Source organism: Epinephelus moara, chromosome 16, assembly GCF_006386435.1.
Source record: "Epinephelus moara isolate mb chromosome 16, YSFRI_EMoa_1.0, whole genome shotgun sequence".
Lineage (NCBI taxonomy): Eukaryota > Metazoa > Chordata > Actinopteri > Perciformes > Serranidae > Epinephelus > Epinephelus moara.
In genome coordinates this window covers 24,150,394-24,171,933 of record NC_065521.1, presented here as the reverse complement: position 1 = coordinate 24,171,933, position 21,540 = coordinate 24,150,394, and the positions used below count along the sequence as shown (strand labels likewise).

The 21,540-nt window shown below is 39.6% G+C and overlaps 1 protein-coding gene across 2 annotated transcripts; it reads left to right on the top strand.

Annotated features, from left to right (window-relative positions):
* The first annotated feature begins 915 nt into the window (after window positions 1–915).
* mapk14a (mitogen-activated protein kinase 14a) lies at window positions 916–19,024 on the top strand. Of its 2 annotated transcripts, none has more exons than XM_050063915.1 (12): window positions 916–1,314; window positions 4,118–4,247; window positions 4,431–4,489; window positions 8,257–8,368; window positions 10,427–10,456; window positions 10,798–10,845; window positions 10,952–11,066; window positions 11,856–11,927; window positions 13,194–13,273; window positions 15,945–16,023; window positions 16,183–16,356; window positions 17,791–19,024. In XM_050063915.1, the coding sequence occupies exons 1-12, from the start codon at window positions 1,196–1,198 to the stop codon at window positions 17,853–17,855; spliced, it is 1,083 nt and encodes a 360-aa protein (XP_049919872.1). In that variant the 5' UTR covers window positions 916–1,195; the 3' UTR covers window positions 17,856–19,024. The 2 variants fall into 2 exon arrangements, with proteins under 2 accessions (XP_049919872.1, XP_049919873.1); XM_050063916.1 differs by lacking the exon at window positions 13,194–13,273 and adding an exon at window positions 12,697–12,776.
* Window positions 19,025–21,540: the final 2,516 nt, after the last annotated feature.

The following is a 21,540-nucleotide window of genomic DNA, read 5'->3' as shown; positions in this document are numbered from 1 at the left end:
TCTGCGTGTCATGATTCCAAAAAACGGAAATACAAAATTTTAATCAAAAATGTCTCTCTTCTGCAATTTTCCATGGAAACACATAAAATCATAAAAGTATCACTATAAGCAGTAGTGGAATGTAACTACAAACATTAAGTGAAACACTGCACTGAAGTATCTATTTTCTGCACTGGTACTACTACTTCACTACAATACAGAGTAAAACATTGTACTTTTTACCCATTTTTACATTTTTCTGACCACTGTTAGTTACTAATTACTTTGCACATTAAGGTTTTCCTCCCAGCTGGCTAATTTTCACCTGCAGTCCTTTGGCAAGATGTTTTGATACCAATAAAAAAAATATCACAGAATAAAAACAGCAGTAAGCCATAAAGACAGCATTAACTCCAAAAAACAGAAATTCTCAAGCCATGTAAAGCAACAAGCACCAGCATCAGCAATATAATCTTATAAAATATGTATTGTTTTAGATTAAATACCAAAAAGTGTATAAAATTGTTAAAAGTAAAGTGTTGTAAAGTGTAGTAGTGCTGTTTACACATTAATGCATCAATAATCCAAAAATATACTATAAAATAATGTAACTGATGAGCCATTCTGCTGCATTATGAATATTTTTCACTTTTGATACTTCTAGTACATTTAGTTGATAATACTTTTGCAGATAAGTAAGTTTGAATAAATTGGATTTTTTTTTTACATGTTTTCTGCCACTTTTTAAGTTAAGAATCTTAATAATCTTTCCACCACAAACTGTCGTTTTATAACTCCATGATTTCGATTATTGTTTCGATTAGGGTGTTTCATTTTTTCCCGGTAACACCTGAAAGCAGCACTGGTTTTAGTTTCCGTCTCTGTCCTCGGGCTCAGCTCGGCCGCGCTCGGCTGTCCCAAGTTGTGTTCTCTCGCGAGAGTTCGCGACGTGTTGCAAGCGGGGTGAAATCTCGGGAGCTGTCTGAAGGAACAAATAGCGTGAAGATTTAAAAACGTGCATTTAGCAGACGGTGATTCTGCAACATTTCGCAAGAAGGCAGCACCGTGACTTTCGATTATTTAAAGCTCTCTATCGACGATAAACGTTTAATTTCGCCTCTTATCGTAACTTGGAGGAAGTTAAACTCTGCACGGCTCGGAGTACCCACCTCGGAGCAGAAAGTCAGGTCGGTGGTCGGCAGTTGGTTCTGCAGGAATGTCGCAGAAAGAGAGACCCAAGTTTTATCGACAGGAGGTCAACAAGACGATATGGGAAGTCCCAGAGCGGTACCAAAACCTGTCCCCGGTTGGCTCTGGCGCCTACGGCTCCGTCTGGTAAGTCACTTTATATGTTAGTTTGTGAACGTTAGTGTAGCCTAGTCACCTAACTTAACCTCCATTCATTTAGACGAGGCCTGCGCTGCAGATGCTAAAGTTAGGTTAGCTGGTCCCGAGTGTTGGCTAGCAAGGTGGAGCCACGATGTGCTTTCGAACAAGAAACCCTGTTGACTTGTTATTTATGTCGTGTTATCCACCTGTAAAACTTGTATTAAATATGTCTAGGTGCATATTTACTCACACAAGCCGCACTGCAGGAAGCTGCTCACTAACTATAATGTTCAACTGTTGGGGAAAAAAGTACGTGCGTCTTTATCTGAGCAGTGTTACGATCCAGAAATGACTAATCGATCAGTATTTGTAATCACGCACTGCAGCTGCAGGTCCTGTTTTCAGAGGGTACTTTTACTTTTATTTGGAAAGATAGACTTAATTTACATAATTAGTGCAAGATCCCACCAACAGGTGATGTAATCTGAGTAAGCAGAGATGAGGTTAACAGATACTGTTGGGTGTTGCTAATGTGTTTTGGAAAGATCTCGAGAGCAAATGTTTTTGATCATGTGACTATATTCCTGTTATTGTTGCTTTCATATACATATGTAATATAAACTGATATTATCTAAGTGTAAATAGTGTTAGTAGTGTTGATAAGGTGGCCAAAAGATTAATGATTTCAAAGGTATTTTCACTCATGCACAATAGTTAGATAAACTTTGTTTTGATGGTTGATTCATGAGTCGATTGACAAAAATGCATAAACAATTTGGAGCATTGATTAATCGTCATCAAGCTGGGAAAATTACTTTAACTTGAGGATTTGTTGTTTTTCTGTTTATACAACTGGAAATTAAATATCGTTACTTTTTGGCTAGTTTTCTATTATTGCATAGATTAAATTATAATTATGTTAATTATAAAAAGACTGATTGGTTGATAATGCAATTAATGACAGGTCATTTCAGTGTCCTATTTTACAACTTTAATGAAAATGTCTCTTTTAGGGGGTTCTGCAATTAATGTTTTCAGTTATGACAGATACATTTGCAGCACATAATCATTTGCATTTACAGTGCACATGAAATCTTGCCTGAGATTGTTTTAGCCGAGCTGCTGCTGAGGTGGATTTCCTTAATGCTGCATCTGGGCAAAGTATAAGCTTTCATGGCATAGACCCTTTGCATTGGCCTGGTGATTAAATAGGTTGTGCTGATACTATCTAGGACACAACATTGTTGTGGTACACTTGATTTAGTGGGCAGATGTTTGTTTTGCAAATGGAAGCGGACAGCTGTGCTGTTGCTGGGCAATAGGATAATCTGTTGCTGGTCAGATTACTGTCAGCTCACCAGTGCATTGACTGGCATTGTTGTTTTTTCCAAACAGTTCACTGGCTTATGTTGTCAGTGTTTACATGATGGACTAAGTGCACTGTGAAGTTTATTTACACTGAAACTGTGTGGCTTCACTGTTGAGATGGCACATAACTGAACATTTTACAGTTTATAGAAAACACTGATAATGATATCAGGTTATCTCGATAAGCATTATGGACTGCATTCATACAATGACTTTGTCCAAAGTGCTCACCAGTCTTTTTCACACACAGGCATACACACACACACACACACACACACACACACACACACAGTATACATCAGTATTAATATTGCACCAATATTGAAGAGTTGACTCTTGTTGCCTTCACACAATGTTTACATACTGAGATCATCATCAATCATCAGTAATGTGGATATGATGAATAAGTTGTTAAAGGCAAATACCAGAACAACTAGAACACTCTGGAACGTACGTAATTTACGGTCAGAAAATGACCTCACTTAACTGTAATGCAGCCTTTAAAACCAGGAATAGACAACACTTACCATACAATATCCAAAATCTAAGACGATATCGAGTCATATCACAAAACAGATAAAATATTGATATATCACCCAGCCTTATATTTAGTTATCAGGGTCAAAAAAGTTGTCAAAGCAGTCAGTGTCTGTGCAGCTTCATTTTTCATTAAAATATAATTGCTGACACATTTTGACCAGATGCCTTGGGAAGCCCCTTAATCTGCTTTGAGAGCTTATTTCCATGAGGTCGAGCAGTTTCTCTCTCTGAAATGCATATTTGTTATTCTTTTTCTTAAATTATTATCCATATTGAGCCTAATTTGGTTGTAGTGGATTTGCTCTTGCTATAGATACAGTTTTTTTCAGAAACATACATATGCTTTAATAGCTTGACACATGCACCTACATTTGTATTATGAGAAAAACATGTAGGTATAGGTTGATGTGCATTTGTGCTGTTGGTGCATCCCTGTTCACACTGGTTTTTGAGTCTCAGCAGTAGTTACCAGTGGCTGTCCACTGGCTGTGACTATGGTTAGGTGAGCTGAGCCGGAGGAAGTGTTGGGTTTGGCTTAGAGACAGTGAGCCTTCAGAGTGCAGGACAGATTGCAGGCAGGGCTGCTCCCAATCTGCTGAGAGATGACATTTTCTGCTGATGTCGCCCTTTTCCCGCAGCCTTCAGCAGCTCTTACTGCACCTCATTTGGTTTTGAGTGCAAACTCAGCCCATTTTTTCTCATCTGCCTAAAAATGACAAGCCTACTTTTCATGTCAAGTTAATTTCCAGTTCAGAGTGTTGGTTTTAATCACACATAGGTTTTATTCTTTAAATCAGTTCATGCTGACAAAAAATGTTGTATGTAAGTGGGGCTACAGAAACAAGTGTGCAATTACTGATGACATTAAAGCTTACACTTACACCTCTTTTTTTTTTAACAGTTCGGCACATGACATGACATCATTTTCCAAGGTAGCTGTGAAGAAGCTCTCTCGGCCATTTCAGTCCATCATCCACGCCAAGAGAACGTACAGAGAGCTGCGGCTGCTGAAGCACATGAAACATGAAAATGTAAGTCGACTTGTTTCTGTTCCTTTTTCTTCTGTCTAATGGTGAACAGTCATATAAGTTGTTTCCTTATGCAATACCTCACACTGTGTTTGCTTATTATGTTGCATACATGCTTATATTAAGGACAACAACTGCCCATTATTGTGTGTTGTTAACTCTACACTGGTTTTCATATTTTTGCAGGTGATTGGCCTCCTAGATGTCTTCAGCCCTGCAACGAGTCTGAAGGAATTCACTGATGTGTAAGTTGAATGTGTTTACCTCAGCGACACTGTGCATGATCAGTGTTCAACAGACTGCAGCCTTTAGTTTTGCAGCAGACAATGCTAGCTGCAGCTGGGAAACACCTGGACACAGGCCAGCTGACTAAATACACTGGAACATTTCTTCGGCTGTTAACTATGTTAGTTATTCATTTGCTGGCTGCCACAAGAGTCATTTCACCACCAGCTTCCTTTTCTTTGTTTCCTGCTTTCTGGCTTTGTGAAACAGATCTGCTTTGCTGGAAAACAGGTAGTTATTGTTTGTTGATGTTAGAAGTTGTTAGAACAGGGAAGTGGACATCTAGACTGTGAGTCAATCCTCAGACGTGTTTGCTGCCTCCCCCGTCCTTTGTGGAATGCCTCTTTTCTCTTCTCTACACACTGACTGACTTGTATCAAGATCTAATTGTGACGGATTTCAGTCGACAGCCGACATAAGAATGTGTCTCAACTACACGCTTGGAGTCAGATTTCACTGCCCCGTTCATTTTTAATTTCATACTTCTAACATGCCCTAATGGAAAATTATTCCTCCAGATTTGACTCATCCTGACTATTTGGGAGCTGTGTGGGAGAGGGCAGTGCAGCATCAGGGGACCCACCTCATGTCTGAGGCCTTGGTCAACTGCATTGGCAGGATTATTTCTAATACCTAACATGCATGTCATTTGTGTGGGAGGAACCCCACTGAAATACTGGGAGAATATCAACTCCCACTACCAGAGGACAGGAACTTGGAGACAGTGCTCCTTGATTTTTAACCAGGGGAAACTGCAATCACTGGGAAACAGAAAATGTTGCATGCTTGAGCTTAGTTATATAACTACAGATGAGGATATGCAGAAGCTATTTTGTGACTAAGGACTTTTTATAAGCCTTTTCAGAGTAGTTTGCTATATGCAAATCAAATATATTCACATTTGTGTCACATGAAGACAGTCTGAGAATGCTGTCAGGGTTATACTTGCAATGCAGGGTCTCCACACTCTAATACACTGTATGGCATTTGCTATCTGAAAGAGTGCCTCTGCTCTTTCCCCCTAGAGTTTAAGGCTGTATTTCATTCTCCCTGACCACTAGAGATGATGTAGATATGTGTACATCCCAAGTATTATACGCTGTTTCTGGCAGTCCTCTAGTAATTTACTTCTTAAACGTCCACCTTTGCTGTAAAATACTGCAGGAAAACCCTTATGCATGCTGCACTACCTAGGCCGTCTCAAGCCTCCCTGAACCCTCAGAACCGGTTGTGTTTCAGGTGCAGTCATGCCTGCACTGAGAGCTGTTCACTGTCAGATCATCCAAGATACATTTAAATGCAAAATGTTAAAAAGCTTGGGCTGATGTAGAGTACCGTACCAAAGTTGACCTTTTTCCCCTCAGTCATGTCTCCAAATAGCATCTCTCTCATGCAGCATGTCTGCATGGCATTTTCATATTTTACAAATGTCCATTATAAGACTTGATATCTTCATGAATAACATTTTTTTAAGGAGAACTCCGCCGATTTATCCATCAGTCTATTTATAGGTCTTGAGGAGTGTTACTGCTAGTGTGAAAAAGTGGCGTAACTTATTTTGGGAAGGGAACTGCGAGGGATGCAATCTTGAGGAAATTAAACTTGTGACATCACCGGCGTTACTGATAACATGGGACATTTCACAGTAAGGAAGATATCTGTAGAGCTCTTACTTTGATCTTTAGATCTGGAGATCTTCCCCTTGCTTTGAACAAAACAAAACAGGAACATTTGGTGTTGGTGTAGCAACGACAACATTTTTTCTTTTAATAAACCTGCTTACGTTTTTTTTTTTCTTTTGGGCTCGGCAGCAGCTCCCTCCTCCTCTTCATCTCCCGCTTCTCCCACAGGGTTTGCTCTCCACCCAAAGATCACTGCTTCTTCCTCTTTCATCCTCCTGGTCTCCTTCGGGTTGTAGTTACCCCGGTAGCACGAGTCCATGGATGCTGCCTGGCACATGTTTGATTCTGGCAGAGCTCACTGTGGTCACGCCATCCACACTTTAGAGTTGGAGCTCTGTGCTGTGACTCTGCTGCTGCTGCTGCACAGAGCAGACACTCACAGTTTATAGCTGTAGCATCTGTTGTCTGACCAAGTATTGATAACACATTTTACAAATTAGAGTTTTTTCTTTTAAGAATGTGGACACTGATAGTTATTTAAAAAGCAAAACAATGGTGGGGCAGTGCACAACTAATGTTATCAGTGTGGGACTGGTGCATGCTCCAACACTGTTTAACACCAACTACTGCCACGAGCATAGGAGCTGCTTGAAACCTGATAAATTGTCCCAAGTGATGTCACTTGAGTCAGCATCTTGAGGCTGAAGACTGCAAGTTTTAAAAAGAAAATGTGTGAAGTTACTAACGTAATCTTAACAGACATCTGTAGCCTGCTCTTCACCTCTGCTCGAGGCTAGTGACTTGAGGCAACATTAGCTGCTACAAGCATAACACTGTTGAATCTCTGACTTAATTGTTGGCAGTTTAATTGCATTGTGGGTAATGTAGACAGCAGCTTTAGACAAGAAAGAAGAATGCATGGATTAGGAAAGACTATATTTCTGGCTCTGATGCATCAGTTTTGATCCTTATAATATCAACTATCCATTCTGAGGATATCATTGTGCAGCAGTGCATTTCTAAATCAGTTCTTTATTAATGTGCAGCATTTATATGTCAAATTGGAACAATACTTTGCATAGAGACATACTTCTTCATCACACTTAGAGCAGTGGAAGCTATGTTTGCTGTTGAAATGCAGATTAGCATGTCATATAAGACTGAAGGCAATACAAGATCACACTTGTACATTGTGTGTGAGACTGGGCCCCTGAGAGAAAGGAAGAATAGACAGAAAAGAGGAGGGAGAGAATACACAGGTGGTGTGGAGCTTCTCTTACACTACATAAAGAATAAATGCTGAGTCACAGGTTGTCAGAAAGAAATATGGCTCTCTTATATGCACATCTGCTAGAACATTGGAAATGTTTTGAGTGCATTATGACATCTAGGAAAAATCCCAGATATGCAGGTGCCGTAACTATGGCTCCCCTGGCTCTAAAAATACAGGCTGAGTCACAGCGCTGTGGTAAGGCTCCTCCAGCCATGCTCCTGTTTCTATAGGAGAGGAAAACAGAGGTCACTATTTATATCCCTTTTTTTCCAAGGCGGGTGAACTTTGGAGTGTGTCTGCGTCCCCGTGTGCTGCTCAGCACAAGTTCAAGCATAACCAGGTGCTATTTTAAGGCCTCGCTCTGTGTGCTGTGTGAGAATAGAAGAGTATTCACGAAGAGGGTATTTGTTGAGCAGCAGACTGACGAAGCAGCACATGGCTCTGTGTATTTTGGCTGTAACATCCTGCTCTCGCCTTCTTCCACAAGTGCTGTTTGGGCATTTTAAACAGCTCTGGGATTAGATTTGAATTATCCACTGATGCAGTCCCATTAAGCCCATTTATCTGGGTGTGCTGTTAAATGACGTTCCATTTGTGAAGGGCTTGGCCTTTCAGTGCCTCTGGAGAGAAGTGCGAGTGAAAAGAAGTAGCAGCTAAACCGGTTTAAGCTCACATAGCCATATGGGAAATTAGTTTCACTGCAAACAACTCTGGAAAAATTTTTTTTGAAGTGCAAATATATTCATTTATATCCTTCTGGCTTTTTGTGGAGTGAAAAACTGTTGACATGTTTTCTGATGTTTGTGTCTGTTTAAACTTTTATGATTGGCAGGTATCTGGTGACTCACTTAATGGGGGCAGATCTCAACAACATAGTGAAATGTCAGAAACTCACAGATGACCACGTGCAGTTCCTCATATACCAGATCCTCAGAGGGTTAAAGGTGAGGTTTTAGAGAAGTTGGTCAACAATTTGGAAAACTCACTCACTTATCTTCTTGCCAAGAATTAAGCTACTTCTACACTAATATGTTGTTTTTACTGACTTTTGAAATGAAAACAGTCTTTGTACACACAAGCATTTTAGCACTGTTACAGAATGGTCTCTGTCCATACCAACTATACCTGAAAACACAATGACTATTCATGTACAACATGGATATATAAAGAGACCGGGATACAGCTTTTGAGGTGTCATCCCGTTCATTCCTATGAAAGTTGCCCAGTGGCGCGTGAAGTAAAAAACCACCATGTATAGAATTCCCCAGATGACAAATACTGCCTCTGCATCACTGGGCCCATAGAGCTAGTGCACGAGAGACTTTCACCATTTTAGGCAGCTGCTTAAGGTTTAGCACTCTTTAGCTAACTTGAATAGCAATAAAATAAAATAATCTTGCGCCTCTTCTAGACTTTTCAGATGTTATCAGACCGAATTGATTGATGTGACGCTGACAAAAATGTATGCACTGATTTTAAGGACACCTCTTCAGCTATGTAAGTCTATGAGAAAAAGTATTTTTGGCCCCAGTAGCTTGACACCGAGTTCAGAAGTTATAATTCCATTGTTTTGTGTCTATAAAAATTGGCTTTAAAGCCTGATGCACTTCCTAAAGGCCTTACGTATACTAGGCATGGGGTGCCAGTGGAAACATGAAGCAGATTGTCTACTCTGAGTTCAATGTCAGTGTGTTTTTGTTTTGTTATTTTCTTTTTTACTTTACAGTTGGATCAAAAATCTCCTTGCCGAGTCATTTTTTACTTTCCCTTATACTGTCTATTTTTTGGCAGTTATTAAATAATGATAAAGACTTAAGTTAACTGTCATGAAAAATGATCTCATTTTATTCACCTTGATCTCAAACTTGCGGCAAACTGCGCAATATATAGTTGGACTTTCATCCACATCCTACCAACTAACTTTTTTTAACCACTTGGATGATCGAGCAAGTGAGTTGCTAGATCTAATAGCCCCACGTGGCATTTTACTTGCCCCGAACAACCCCCATTGTTGAGCCCTGCTACTTTGCAGTAGATTGCACAGTTACAGAAAATATTATAGAGGAAAAGTAGGACCAGAGAGACCAGACAGTTGATAAATAAATAAAAGTAACACGATAAGGCGGTCAAAGATGCAGAAAACAGGGGGACATACTAAAGTGGTACTGGAAGCATTATCCATTGCTGTAGGACACCATGTCAGTGGGAAAGGAGTAAAGTTAACCTGAAACAATAGGTATGTAAACCTAGTTTTAATGTTTTGCTTGACACGTCGGGACTGCTGGGGCTCAATCAGTTTGTGAACGTGGGTGTCTTTGTCATCTTTTTCTAAAGGCTTCATATCCACCTGACGACTAAAACCAAACCCTGCAGTTTTCAAGCTAAAATTAGGTTATAGTGTTTTCAAAATTCTCTGTTTTCGGAGTTCAGAAACACCGGAGTATTGTGGTGTAAATATAGCACTAGTTGTGCATTTTAAAATGAAAACATATTGGTGTGGATGTAGCCTAGGATGAGAAGATCGATGCCACTCTCATATCTGCCTAGCTCAGCATAAATACTAGAGCCCTGAAGTCTCTGCTGGTTGCCTGGCAACCCCACAGTGAAGATAAGACCATGGGTAGTCCCTTCACACGGCCACAAAGTAGACTGGCACACAGCCTCTCTTAAAACCACCACTTTTAGTTTGTACTCTTTGGTTTTTGTGCAGGCATTACATGTTAATAAGTGAGCTCCAGAAGTTGGTTACATTCGAAAAGAGCCAAGCTAGCGGTTTCCCCCTGCTGCTAGTCTTTATGCTAAGTTAAGCGAACTGCCTCATGTCTGTATTTAGTAGACAGTTATGATAACAGAGAGTGGTAACAGTGTCTCATCTAACTCTCAAAATGTTAGACGAATCAGTGGTTCCTACAATGTACTGACATTATCTGTAGTGTTTAATCAATACATCTTCAAACTGATAATGGAATTTAATGCTCATGTTCTCCTCCATCTCTCTGCAGTATATCCACTCCGCAGACATCATTCACAGAGTAAGTGCCGTGTTTGTTTTTTGTCTGACAAATGTCAGACTTTGTGTTTGACTCTGATTTTGTGTGTCAGGGTTTATGACAGCTTCCACTTGGCAGAGTCCGGCCTGTGCCTTGTGCAAACACTAAAGAGAAGTCGTAAACAGGACCTTTACTTTTACATGGTGTTGATGATGTCATGCTTCTATTTTAATGTCAACAACAAAGGGGACAGATTTATTTCCATCATTAAAATAGGAATAGTTCTCCAGTTTAAGATTTCAGATGTGCTGTCCTTCCAATTTTATGGGCATCTCCTGAACTTAAATTACACTAATTCACATTCATGACTTTCCTTTCCACAGGATTTGAAACCTAGTAATCTGGCGGTGAATGAAGACTGTGAGCTTAAGGTCTGTGAGCTGCTGCTCTTATAAAAAAAAATACCAGTTTGTACTGAGTCCACATATGTGAATATTTTGCAAACAGCGTTTTGTTTTGCACTTCAATCACTCCCAGATTTTGGATTTTGGTTTGGCACGGCACACTGATGATGAGATGACTGGCTACGTGGCCACCCGCTGGTACCGCGCACCAGAGATCATGTTGAACTGGATGCATTACAACATGACAGGTAGCTTTTTGATTGATTGATATGTCCCTATTTTTGTGACATGCATATGAAGTGACCAACCCTCATAGGTTTACAAGACACAGTTTCAGTGGTCAAACATTTCATTACATTACAAAATTACAGGTTATTTTACAGCTTGGTCTTACACTAAGTATACTGCCTTCTCTCCCAAGCTTTACAAATAAAGTCTGCAACACAAAAGCTCCCATTCTGAAGCATGACTTAAGTTTTTCGTGGTCATCTAGCCAAAAGAAATCAGGTCATTTTTACAAAAACGCACATTTCTTATGTCCTTTTAAAGCAAAACATGAACCTCATTCTCAGTTTCACCTGGCTCACACACAAAAGTCTATGCTCCTCTAGTGTGACATTAAACCTGCTGGTCTCTAGAACTAATGGTAGTGTTCCTGAGTGTAACTGTGCTTTGTCTTATAAATGATACTTCACATAAAGTTCTACACTGACTGTAGCTATTCTTTATGTGAAAATAAGTTTATATAGTATATCAAACACAGACTATTTTGCTTTATATTTGATTAACATTTTGCCCCTGATCTCCTGAATATCACACGCACTAACCTGTTCTGTAAAATCAATGACAAATTGTTCAATTAAATTAATGATTTCAACTCGTCAGTCCAGGGATAACCATGAAAAATGTCCCAGTTGAATCTAACATTGTAAATTACATTTAAAAGATCATCCTCAGTGACTCTCTGCACCTATCTATCATGATAAATGAGCTGTTTAATAAGTGAATATTAATGTTTGTGCTTCTCTGTGTTTCAGTGGATATTTGGTCAGTGGGCTGTATAATGGCAGAACTCCTTACTGGAAAAACTCTTTTTCCTGGAACTGACCGTATCCTTTTTCATTTGAGAGTACAGTGTGTTCAGAGCTCCCATAGCTGGAGAGACATCATTTGCATAACAAATCAAAGGGGTTAAACTCACATTGATGTTGTTGCTGAAGTGCTGATTTAGGATGTTTTTTTTCCTCGCACAGTAGCAGAAACTGAGCTGCAATGCCTCTTTTCTGTGCCCTCTCACCAAAACCTGCTTTTCTGCTTTCTCTTCCAACACAACGCTGCCTGAGGTGTATTTAAATATTAAAAATGTAACACAGATAGTACCTGTTTCCACGCTTCCCTCTGGCTTGACACATACCCTTCACTGTAATGTTTCCACTGACGTGCTTCAGCTCTCCCTACACCGTCAGTATGCACCGTTGGCTTGGGTCCACTTTCTGCCACCACTGCCAGTCTTTGTATGGGCCTATCAATCTGCACTGTCTGTTCTCAATATTTTGTTTATCTTTCTCTCCCTCTGCCAGCGTTTTCAGACTTACGGCTGAGCTTGTACGTTAAGTGTACCACAGGGCTGTCCACTGCGTCAACCTTTACTGTGTTGTAAGCTGTCCACTTGTTTCACATACTTTCTTTGCTCTGTGAAGACGTGTGTGTGTAGGCTTTTTCTTTTCTTGCATCTCATGTGTGAAATATAAAGTAAATGCAGTGAAATTTAGCATCACTGATGGTTTTTAAGTGACATACGTTTCACAAGGAGGATGAAGACAGATTACAAGTTGTCCCTTGTCCAGCCTCTGGTCTTCCTTTACCGTGTGCCGGTAGACATTGATCAGTTGAAGCTAATCATGATGCTCGTCGGGACACCAGGGCCTGAGCTCTTGATGAAAATATCTTCAGAGTCTGTGAGTTCATACGATGTGCAAGGTTTCTCTCTAACCAGTTTTCTCCTCTAATCTTGCCACTCTGTTAATAACCTCGGTGTATCTGCTACCAAACTGACAGCATGTTTTCCAGCTTTCAGCGTTGTTGGTTTCAGACTTGCTTCCTGCCTCTTTAACTGGGTGAAATAATTTACATTTGTCATGATGTGTGTGTGTGTGATAATGACCCAGGTGATTGGGCTCTGGCTTTCACTGATTGACTGTAATTCTTCTCAGTCTTAACTGTTTTTTGTCACATTTTGCTTCAGAGCTTGAAGCTTGCTTTTCAGTATAACATTGTAGATCATGTAGTCTTTTTAGCCGCAGTGTTAGATTGAGAAGCAGCTTCTTAACCAACTGTGCTCTGTCGCTATACTCCCCTTGACACAAGCTTCATAGATATAAACCAGCTTCAGCAGATAATGCGTCTAACAGGAACGCCCCCAGCATCTCTAATAAACAGGATGCCCAGCCATGAGGTGAGCAGGATCCACAGTTACTTTCTTTAGACCAGACAGTAGGCCGCGGTGGGAGGACACTCAGACCTGATGTAACCTTTGCTTTGCTTTTAAAGCAACGCAGCTCTTGGCTTAGTGTTCTATATTTATCCTGACACTGCTAACCCAAGATGGGACCATACTAACATATATAAAATAACAATAGCAGCATTTGATGCCAAGATTGAACTGTGTTAATCTTTCTTAAACTTTAATTGTCTTACCTGTTAAGTGGGGTTGTATGAGGTACTTAAGTTGAGCTCCTAGTCAGAAATTTCACCTTGAACGCACCCGGGAGTTAGATTCTAACAGTATTTGAAACTTAATATATTGCTTATTTGCACTTTTGTGTTACTTTTGTCTCATTAAATCTGTCATACACACAGCCCTGTCCAACTTCTATCTGTGGACATGTTGCTACAGTGTTTGTATGCCCAAAATACAGTGTAATGTATTGTCATCAACTCATATTGTTAACAGTGGCACGCCTGTCTGGAACTGGTATTGTCAACAACTTGGTTTTCTGACTTGTTGTACCGGAATGCTGTCAACTAGGGTGTGTTGTCATTCCCAGCTCTGACCTCACGAGGTAAATGGGACACTGTGTTATCCATAGTCAGTGTAAATACCTGCAGTAGATGGCTGTTGGCACACTGCTGTGGACAGGGGGCAGCAGCAAAACATCAGTTTAAGTGTACTCTAGGATATTTTCATCACTTCCCCTTGCCGTCAGACAGCCCTCTCTGACAGGGAGCTGAATCTTCAACTCGTCTAGGCTCTCTTTAAAGCCACCAAACCCTGTTGACAAAAAGCAGTAATTTTCGCTAGCATAGCAACGGAGCTGCTGATCTACCGCTGCCACAATCAGTTAGGTTGTGTTATTGAGGGAGTTCAGTGAATCCAAACTAACCCTTTAAATCCCCAAAGTCAAACAATGACTCAAACTAACTTAGCGATTTAGGCAGCGGTAGACCAGCATGTCTGTAAAATTAGTGTTTTTGTCAAAGATGGTGGCTTTAAAGGAAGCAATGTAATGGTTTTATCTCCTTGTCAGAAAGAGCTCACTGACAATAAGGTGAAGTGGCGAAAATCTGCTAAATATAGAGTACATCTAAACTTATATTTATTTTGTGCTGACTGCCTTCTACTGTAGGTAGTACACAGAGTGTGGATAAGTACCTCATACAACCCCACTTCAAAATAATATTCAAACTATTCCTTTAAGTGATAAGGCTACGAAGGTGTTAACGGCCACACTAATAAGTGCATCACTCAGTTGACTCAAACTACTTTGGTCAAGTGAGGTGTGAGGAACAGCATGGCCTGTAGAAGCTACTTTCTGCGATGTAAGATTTTAATTATCAAGTTTAATCCTAGTAATTGTATGTACTCTGACACGCTCGCTGAATGAGATTGTAACAATGACTGCCAGAAGTGGCTCTGAACGTGTGTGGTAAAGGCATTTGCGTGCTTGTCATTTCACTCGGGTGGTATTAAAATACCTCCTCAGAGTTAAACATGCACAGTATGTGCTGTAGCGAGGCTTTCTGTTGGTAATACAGCAGTTACTAACAGCACTTTCTGTGTGGAAGATGCTTTATTCTGTGGTTTTCTTTCTGTTTGTGGTTCTGCACACTTGATTTCTTGATTCTATTAACATGTTTTTGTGTAATTTTCCAAATGATAAAATACCTGCCAGCCTGCAATCTAAAATTTTCTTTTATACCGTGAGAATTATTATCAGGAAAATCATAATGAGTAAGATAAATAAATCTGTCTTTTTTCACTGGTATTTTCACAGGGTATTTTCTCTTTTACAGGATATTTGGGGCTTGCTGTTTTCAGTTTTTAATTTATAAGAAAAAGAACTGCATTTATTTAGTTTTATTATTTAAAAAATACTAAAATAGAGTAAAAAACATGATGAAAACTGTATATTGAAATAGTATTTGCATCACTTAAACCGTTGAACTGGACACAGTGACAGAGAGGGCCACATCACAATGTTTTTCCTCTCTGTCTTGCTGTTGTGAGGCAACATGTCAGGGCTGTCAATCACACGTTTGCCGCAAGCTACATAGCAAAGCTATCAACAGCTGCTGCGTATGTGTTTATGACTGCCTGCGTCTCACTTCAGCAGTCAGAAACCCCATGGCGCTAAAAACTTACCTGAAACTTCTCCAAAAAAAGTGGACCTCTTTAGTTTATGTCACTGTATTTTAGTGCAGACAGTAAAAATAACTATTCATTGTAAAAGGAGGACCTTGTTTACTGTAAACTGCACTGATCTGCGTCATCATGCACGAGGAAACACGACAACCTGTGGTGCGTGGGGGCATGAAAATAAGGGTGAAAATAATTATTTTTCATTGAAGATCTGTAAAAAAAAAAAAAAGTGAGCCTCAAGTGTACTGCAGACACCACCATATATACTCTTAGTAGTATTTCTATATATTCAGGGTTATGTGATACAGTGTAGTCAGATCTGTACATAGTGATAAGTGAGCTGTAATAATTTGATGCAGGTGGCTGTATTGAACAGAATCGGTAGCATGGAAATATGTGAGCATTATGAAACAGGCGGTACTGAATGTGGGCGACACGTTGCTGCTGGTGGGAGCTGACATTTGATTTACTGTGTGTATTTTCACAGGCCAGGAACTACATCAGCTCCTTGGCACAGACTCCCAAGAGGAACTTTGCTGATGTGTTCATTGGTGCCAACCCACTCGGTAAGACCAGACATCTGCTTTATCGTGTTGTGGTGACACAGCCCTGCTAACTGCAATTAATCTTTTCTTTTTTGTTTTTATTGGTTTAAACTAAACTTGGGTCAAAACTCTCAAATCAAAGACAAGTTGATATTTAGCTGTGTTTACATGTTTTTAAAGCTGTGGACCTCCTGGAGAAAATGCTGGTTCTGGACACAGACAAGCGGATAACAGCGGCCGAGGCTTTGGCTCACCCATACTTCGGCCAGTATCACGACCCAGACGACGAGCCAGAGGCCGAGCCCTATGACCAGAGCTTTGAGAGCCGCGAGCTGGAGATTGAAGAGTGGAAACGTATGTCATTATTCTACACAGAAAGTCTGTAAAAAAAAAAAAAATCACATAATTTAAGTGATTGGTTTGCAAGAAACATAATATAGAGGTTTGTTTCTCAAAAATGTTATTTATGTTTCCTGACATGTCCCTCGTAGTGGGCATTGTGTCAGTCTTTTTCACAAAAAGTAGATTACAGTACAGTACATTCACATTACAGCTTTAAACACAGGTTTGAATGCACCAAATGCATCCTCAGTGTGTTGAGATCCGATTGGTCAGAGCACATTCGGAGGAGGTCTGGGCCACATATGGCCACATTCTTTTAGCAGAGACTAATGTTTCCTGGGCCACCACCTAATCAGCTGACTGCATTGCTTATCTGACACCCCATCGGATAAGCAAACCATTTTTTGCTGCCTCTACACAGATCAGATGCAGTGCTGAAATACAGTCCTCTGAGCCACTCTCCTCCCTGCAAATAGTCAGGTCAACATCTGCCTGGTTAGCACAAGCTAACACAGCAGCAGCTATTCAACGGTCACAACAAACTCTCATTTGACTCTGTTGTTAAACCAGATAATAACCGTAACATAACGTTAGCCGTGTAATGATGTGCACTGTATGTGTGTGCGGGTGGACTCTCACCAACTGTCCCTGGCGTAGTGGACCCCACACTTCCGCAGCAGTAATCTCGTAGGGGTGGGGAGGCAGAGGGGCTGCAGCCAAGGTGTGTCATGATAAACAGAGAGAGCAGAGCGAGGGGGGGCTGAGCAAATCAGTGGGCTGCACGCAGGTCTACAATGAAATGTGTCGATTTTTCCCATTTTTTAAAAGCCTAGTAAAGAGTGTGGATAATGCACAACAAACCTCCCACTGCTTAAAAACAATGCCACATTTGGACATATTTATTTGCATGTAAAGTGGGAGAGTAAGATCTGATCACTAGTCGTCACTTGTGACGCACGTGGGGATGTATTCTATTGCCAGATGTGAACAGACAGACAGAGTTGTCCTCTTGTGATTGGATTACCTTTACCCAACAAAGGACATAGGTTAAAACGTGAATTTTGAAAGGCTTAAAATGAACATACAAATCTTAAATCTTTATATCATATAGTTAAGACTCTCATACATAAGAACATCCTTATAGACAACAGAATATATCTATAAATTTGATCTTATATGTCCCTTACTGCCATAAAATGTGTTAACTTCAATCCCCACTTTTTGAAAAGACAGAAGATGTTCTCTTGGTCACACCCCCATGTTTGCACAGGAAAGCCCAGGATGTGCCTCTCACAGTACATTAGGACTTAAACTGCATGAATTGTGTTTGAGATAAAGGCCTCAGTGTCATGTCCTCCACGGAGAACAAATATGAATTGCTGGGTCTGCCATACTGACAGTATAAAAACCCTGATATGTATTTGAACAATGTCTCATTTCTTGCAGGATTAACCTACGAGGAGCTGTGTAGTTTTGAGCCACCTATCTTTGATGAGGACGACATGGAGTGAGGGGACGTGCTTCCCACATTGACCCCAGCCGCCGACAATTTGTAACAACCTCAAACATGTGCATTAGTGTTAAACTCTAAGACACATTTGTATCAGAGTGCCTGCCAGCCTTTGTCAGTCTGTATTAACCAAGAAAACTTTGTCCACGAGTAGCTCTCGTTAGGAGGTCATTACCAGCGCAGGGAAAGGAAGAGCTCGACCAGTTATCATTATTCTTATTTATGAACCACTAATGTTGAAGGTCTGTTGCTGGGAAATGTCACTTCTTGCCAATAGCTGAAATCATTTTATATTCTTCAAATTTTTTTTTTTTTTTTTAAATTTAGATTTTGATGACTCATCACTGTGACACTGAGATGCTGAAACACCTGGACCTATAGCTGTGCTATTTTGTGTTTTTAAATTTTCTGTGGAGTAACTTATGAATAAGCTTCCATCAATTGAAAAAGGAATATGCTAGTCTACCACTCGCCCTGCCAAGCTGTCACATATAGCACTGGGTCACATGTGTTTGTTAAACGATTCAGTTATATTGTTCCTGTATTTAAAAAGAGATGATTCTGAAGGGTTTCATATCTGTGACAGAAGTAAATTTGATGTTTTTAGGTATTTGACAATTTGAGAATGTGCCTGTTCTGTGTAGTCACTGACCTTCAGTGCTCGCCAACTGAATATCACACGTTTTAATGGTTATTTTGATAGTTTAGATGCTCTGTGAGTCATATTGTGGCAACACAGAAATATCTGAGCCTCTGCTGTTTGAGAGACAGTGCTATTCAACAAGACACCCGAGTAGGAATAAAAATATTCGTAATGGGTACACGCTCTACTCAAAAATATGTAAATATCTGTGCGTAATTTTTTAAATCTCTGACTTATTGTGCTTATGTTCTAAAGCAATCACTTTTAGTATGTACATCAGTTAAAGACTTGTGTGTGCGTTTGCGAGAGTGTGTTGTTGGTTTACAGGAATTTTAAGTGTCATGCTAAAACCTCTAATAGAAATACTGCTTAAATGTGTAAAAGAGGGATTTCAGATGTATTTATACTGTGTGGAGGTGGTATTTATAAACAACAATCGAAAGATCCCTTAAACTATTTTCAGTCCAGCAGAGTAACTACTATCATCAGTCCTTTGTTTAACAAAATAAAGACTTATTTTTAAGAGACCTAAGTTGTTGTCATTTTTAAATTCCTTATTTTCTAAAGACATTTTTATCAACAGTGCCAGTCCTCAGTGATTTCACTTGATAATTAATAAATTAATTGATGTGGATGATTTTACCAAGAGGACAATGACCTGCATAGTGATTTTGTATTTTGAAAATACATGATATGTCATTACATTTACTGAGTGCATGTTAGGACTGGCACAATATCAGATTTTCAGTACATGATTATCATGGCCAAAAGAGTTCATGATGACAATATCAAGATATTTGTGGAAAATTGAAAAAAAAGAAGATATTATCAGTCACATTCATCCTTAACTTTTATTTATTGTGTGTGGGTTTTTTTTCTCTCTTTTTGGCAAGCGAATTGTACTCAAAATACAAGTGTAAAGATGTGGAGAGTGTCTGTAACCAGAACTGCAAAATCATAAATAAAGAGTAATTGCACTTACAGGACAGTAAAAAGGCAACCAGATGTTGTTCAGGGAAGGAGACAAACTGATAATGTGAAGAAAGCGTAATGAATTAAGATGGACTGGATTACTTGTGTATCATTAACATGATGTCAATATATAATTTTTAAAATGGTTATCGTCAGTGTTGGTATATTGCTTCATCCCAATGCATATTTTGTGGTGGGGTGAAATCAACTTAACACAGACATGATGTTTGGACACGTTTTCCAAAAAATAACCAGATATTCCAGTGCAGAAAAGACAAAGTTTTAGCTTAATGGTAATTTGAAAATAGTGCATAGACACTGAAGCTAAAAAAGAATACTTTGCAAATTGGCTAAGCTGTTACTTACAGTTTTCAGGTGATTTGCCAAGGTCAGTGTAGATTTCTGACCCACCATTTCCTTTGGTGTATCTAGCACTCAACTTTTGGGGTCATCTTTGCATATTTTAAACCTATTCTAGACACTTCTTTTAATTTATGTCAGAAAAATAAGATTAGATCATTTAGAATATTAATAACAGCTGTCTTAGGTTATATTTTGGACCCCAAGTACGACCCTGCAAATGTTAATACTGCTGGCAGTGGTAGTGTGGGGCATCTTTTTGCACACCACTGTCAGTTTCAGTCTCTAAAGTGGATTTTTTTTTTTTCCGTAGAACCGTCAGACATTTGGTTTGTTATTTGAATTAAAATTTAACACAGGCCACAGATAAACCATTTCATCACCTCACCCTCCATCAAGTAGATTATTTGACACTGTACACACACTTTAAGGCAGGCATGTCCAAAGTCCAGCCCGGGGCCAGTTGTGGCCCCCCGACCAATTTAAAACGGCCCTCGGCTACACTATATGTGGCCCACCAAACAATATTGGTCAATCAAGCATGATCACTTTGAATTTTTTGTCTTCACCTCACAATGACAGGACTATCATACAGTTTGTAGACATGCATCATGAAGGAACTACACAGGCAAAAGGAATGTGTTTACACAATAAGACGCTAATAATACATCTGTTCACTTTAGCCTTCAACTAGCTCTGACTCTCCTGATACAGGTCTGAAACTCTTTACACTTTTACTTTCTATTTATGCTTCACGCTGCTCCAACTCTTTTAAAATCTTACTTGACTTTATGATTTGCAGTTTTACAACTCTATGATTTACTGAATTAGTTAATCCATGTTTTAAACTGTTTTAAATGTAATTTTATATTGAATTGCCTTGTCTGTTTTATGTCCAATATGTGTATTTTCATTTGAAGCACTCAGTGCTTATACTGCCCTTACTGTAAAGCACTTAGTGCTGCATTTCTTGTACGAAAGGTGCTATATAAATCAAGTTTATTATTATGATCATTATCATAATGTCAGCAAGAAAGTATGTTAGTATGTCAAATGTATTAATATAGTGCTTTTCATAGACATAGGCAACAAAGTGCTTGACAAGGCCAATATACAACATACAAGAATAAAAACATAGAAGATGGGGCGTCGGTGTCTTGGTGGTAGAGCGGGCGCCCCATGTGCAGGGCTGTTGCCGCAGTGGCCCGGGTTTGAGTCCAGCCTGTGGCCCTTTGCTGCATGTCATCCCCTCTCTCTCTCCCCGTTTCACACTTAACTGTCCTGTCCATTAAAGACAAAAAATGCCCAAAAAATATCTTTAAAAAAAAACAAAAAAAAAAAACATAGAAGATAAAGCAACTCCCAGGGCTACACATCAAAGCAAAGGGAATGGTTACCTAACAGCAGATGTTACTAGGTAGCAGACATGGCACCATCAATGAAGCGTTTGTTTGTGATTTATTTTAAATAATCCATTTAATGATAGAAGCAGCTGCCCCCCAGGTATTCTCACATGATCTAATCTGGCCCCCATTCATAAAACTTTGGACACCCCTGCTTTAAGGCAATATACTGTAGCACTGCCTCACATTGAAAGTAAATAAAAGGTTAAATATTGAGCTGGCAGTGCCATCAGTACTGCCACATGTGACACTTCTTTGTAGCAGGCTGTTCACTCTCTGTGTTTTCCTGCAGCTTCAGTGGAGTAAAA

What these genes read in the sequence shown, in the direction of transcription:
- mapk14a (XM_050063915.1), top strand. Translation starts at nt 1,196, where the DNA reads ATGTCGCAGAAAGAGAGACCCAAGTTTTATCGACAGGAGGTCAACAAG. An exon ending in CCGCAGACATCATTCACAGA is followed by an intron (nt 10,457 to 10,797) that starts GTAAGTGCCGTG and finishes TCCTTTCCACAG; the next exon opens with GATTTGAAACCTAGTAATCT. An exon ending in TCTTTTTCCTGGAACTGACC is followed by an intron (nt 11,928 to 13,193) that starts GTATCCTTTTTC and finishes CAAGCTTCATAG; the next exon opens with ATATAAACCAGCTTCAGCAG.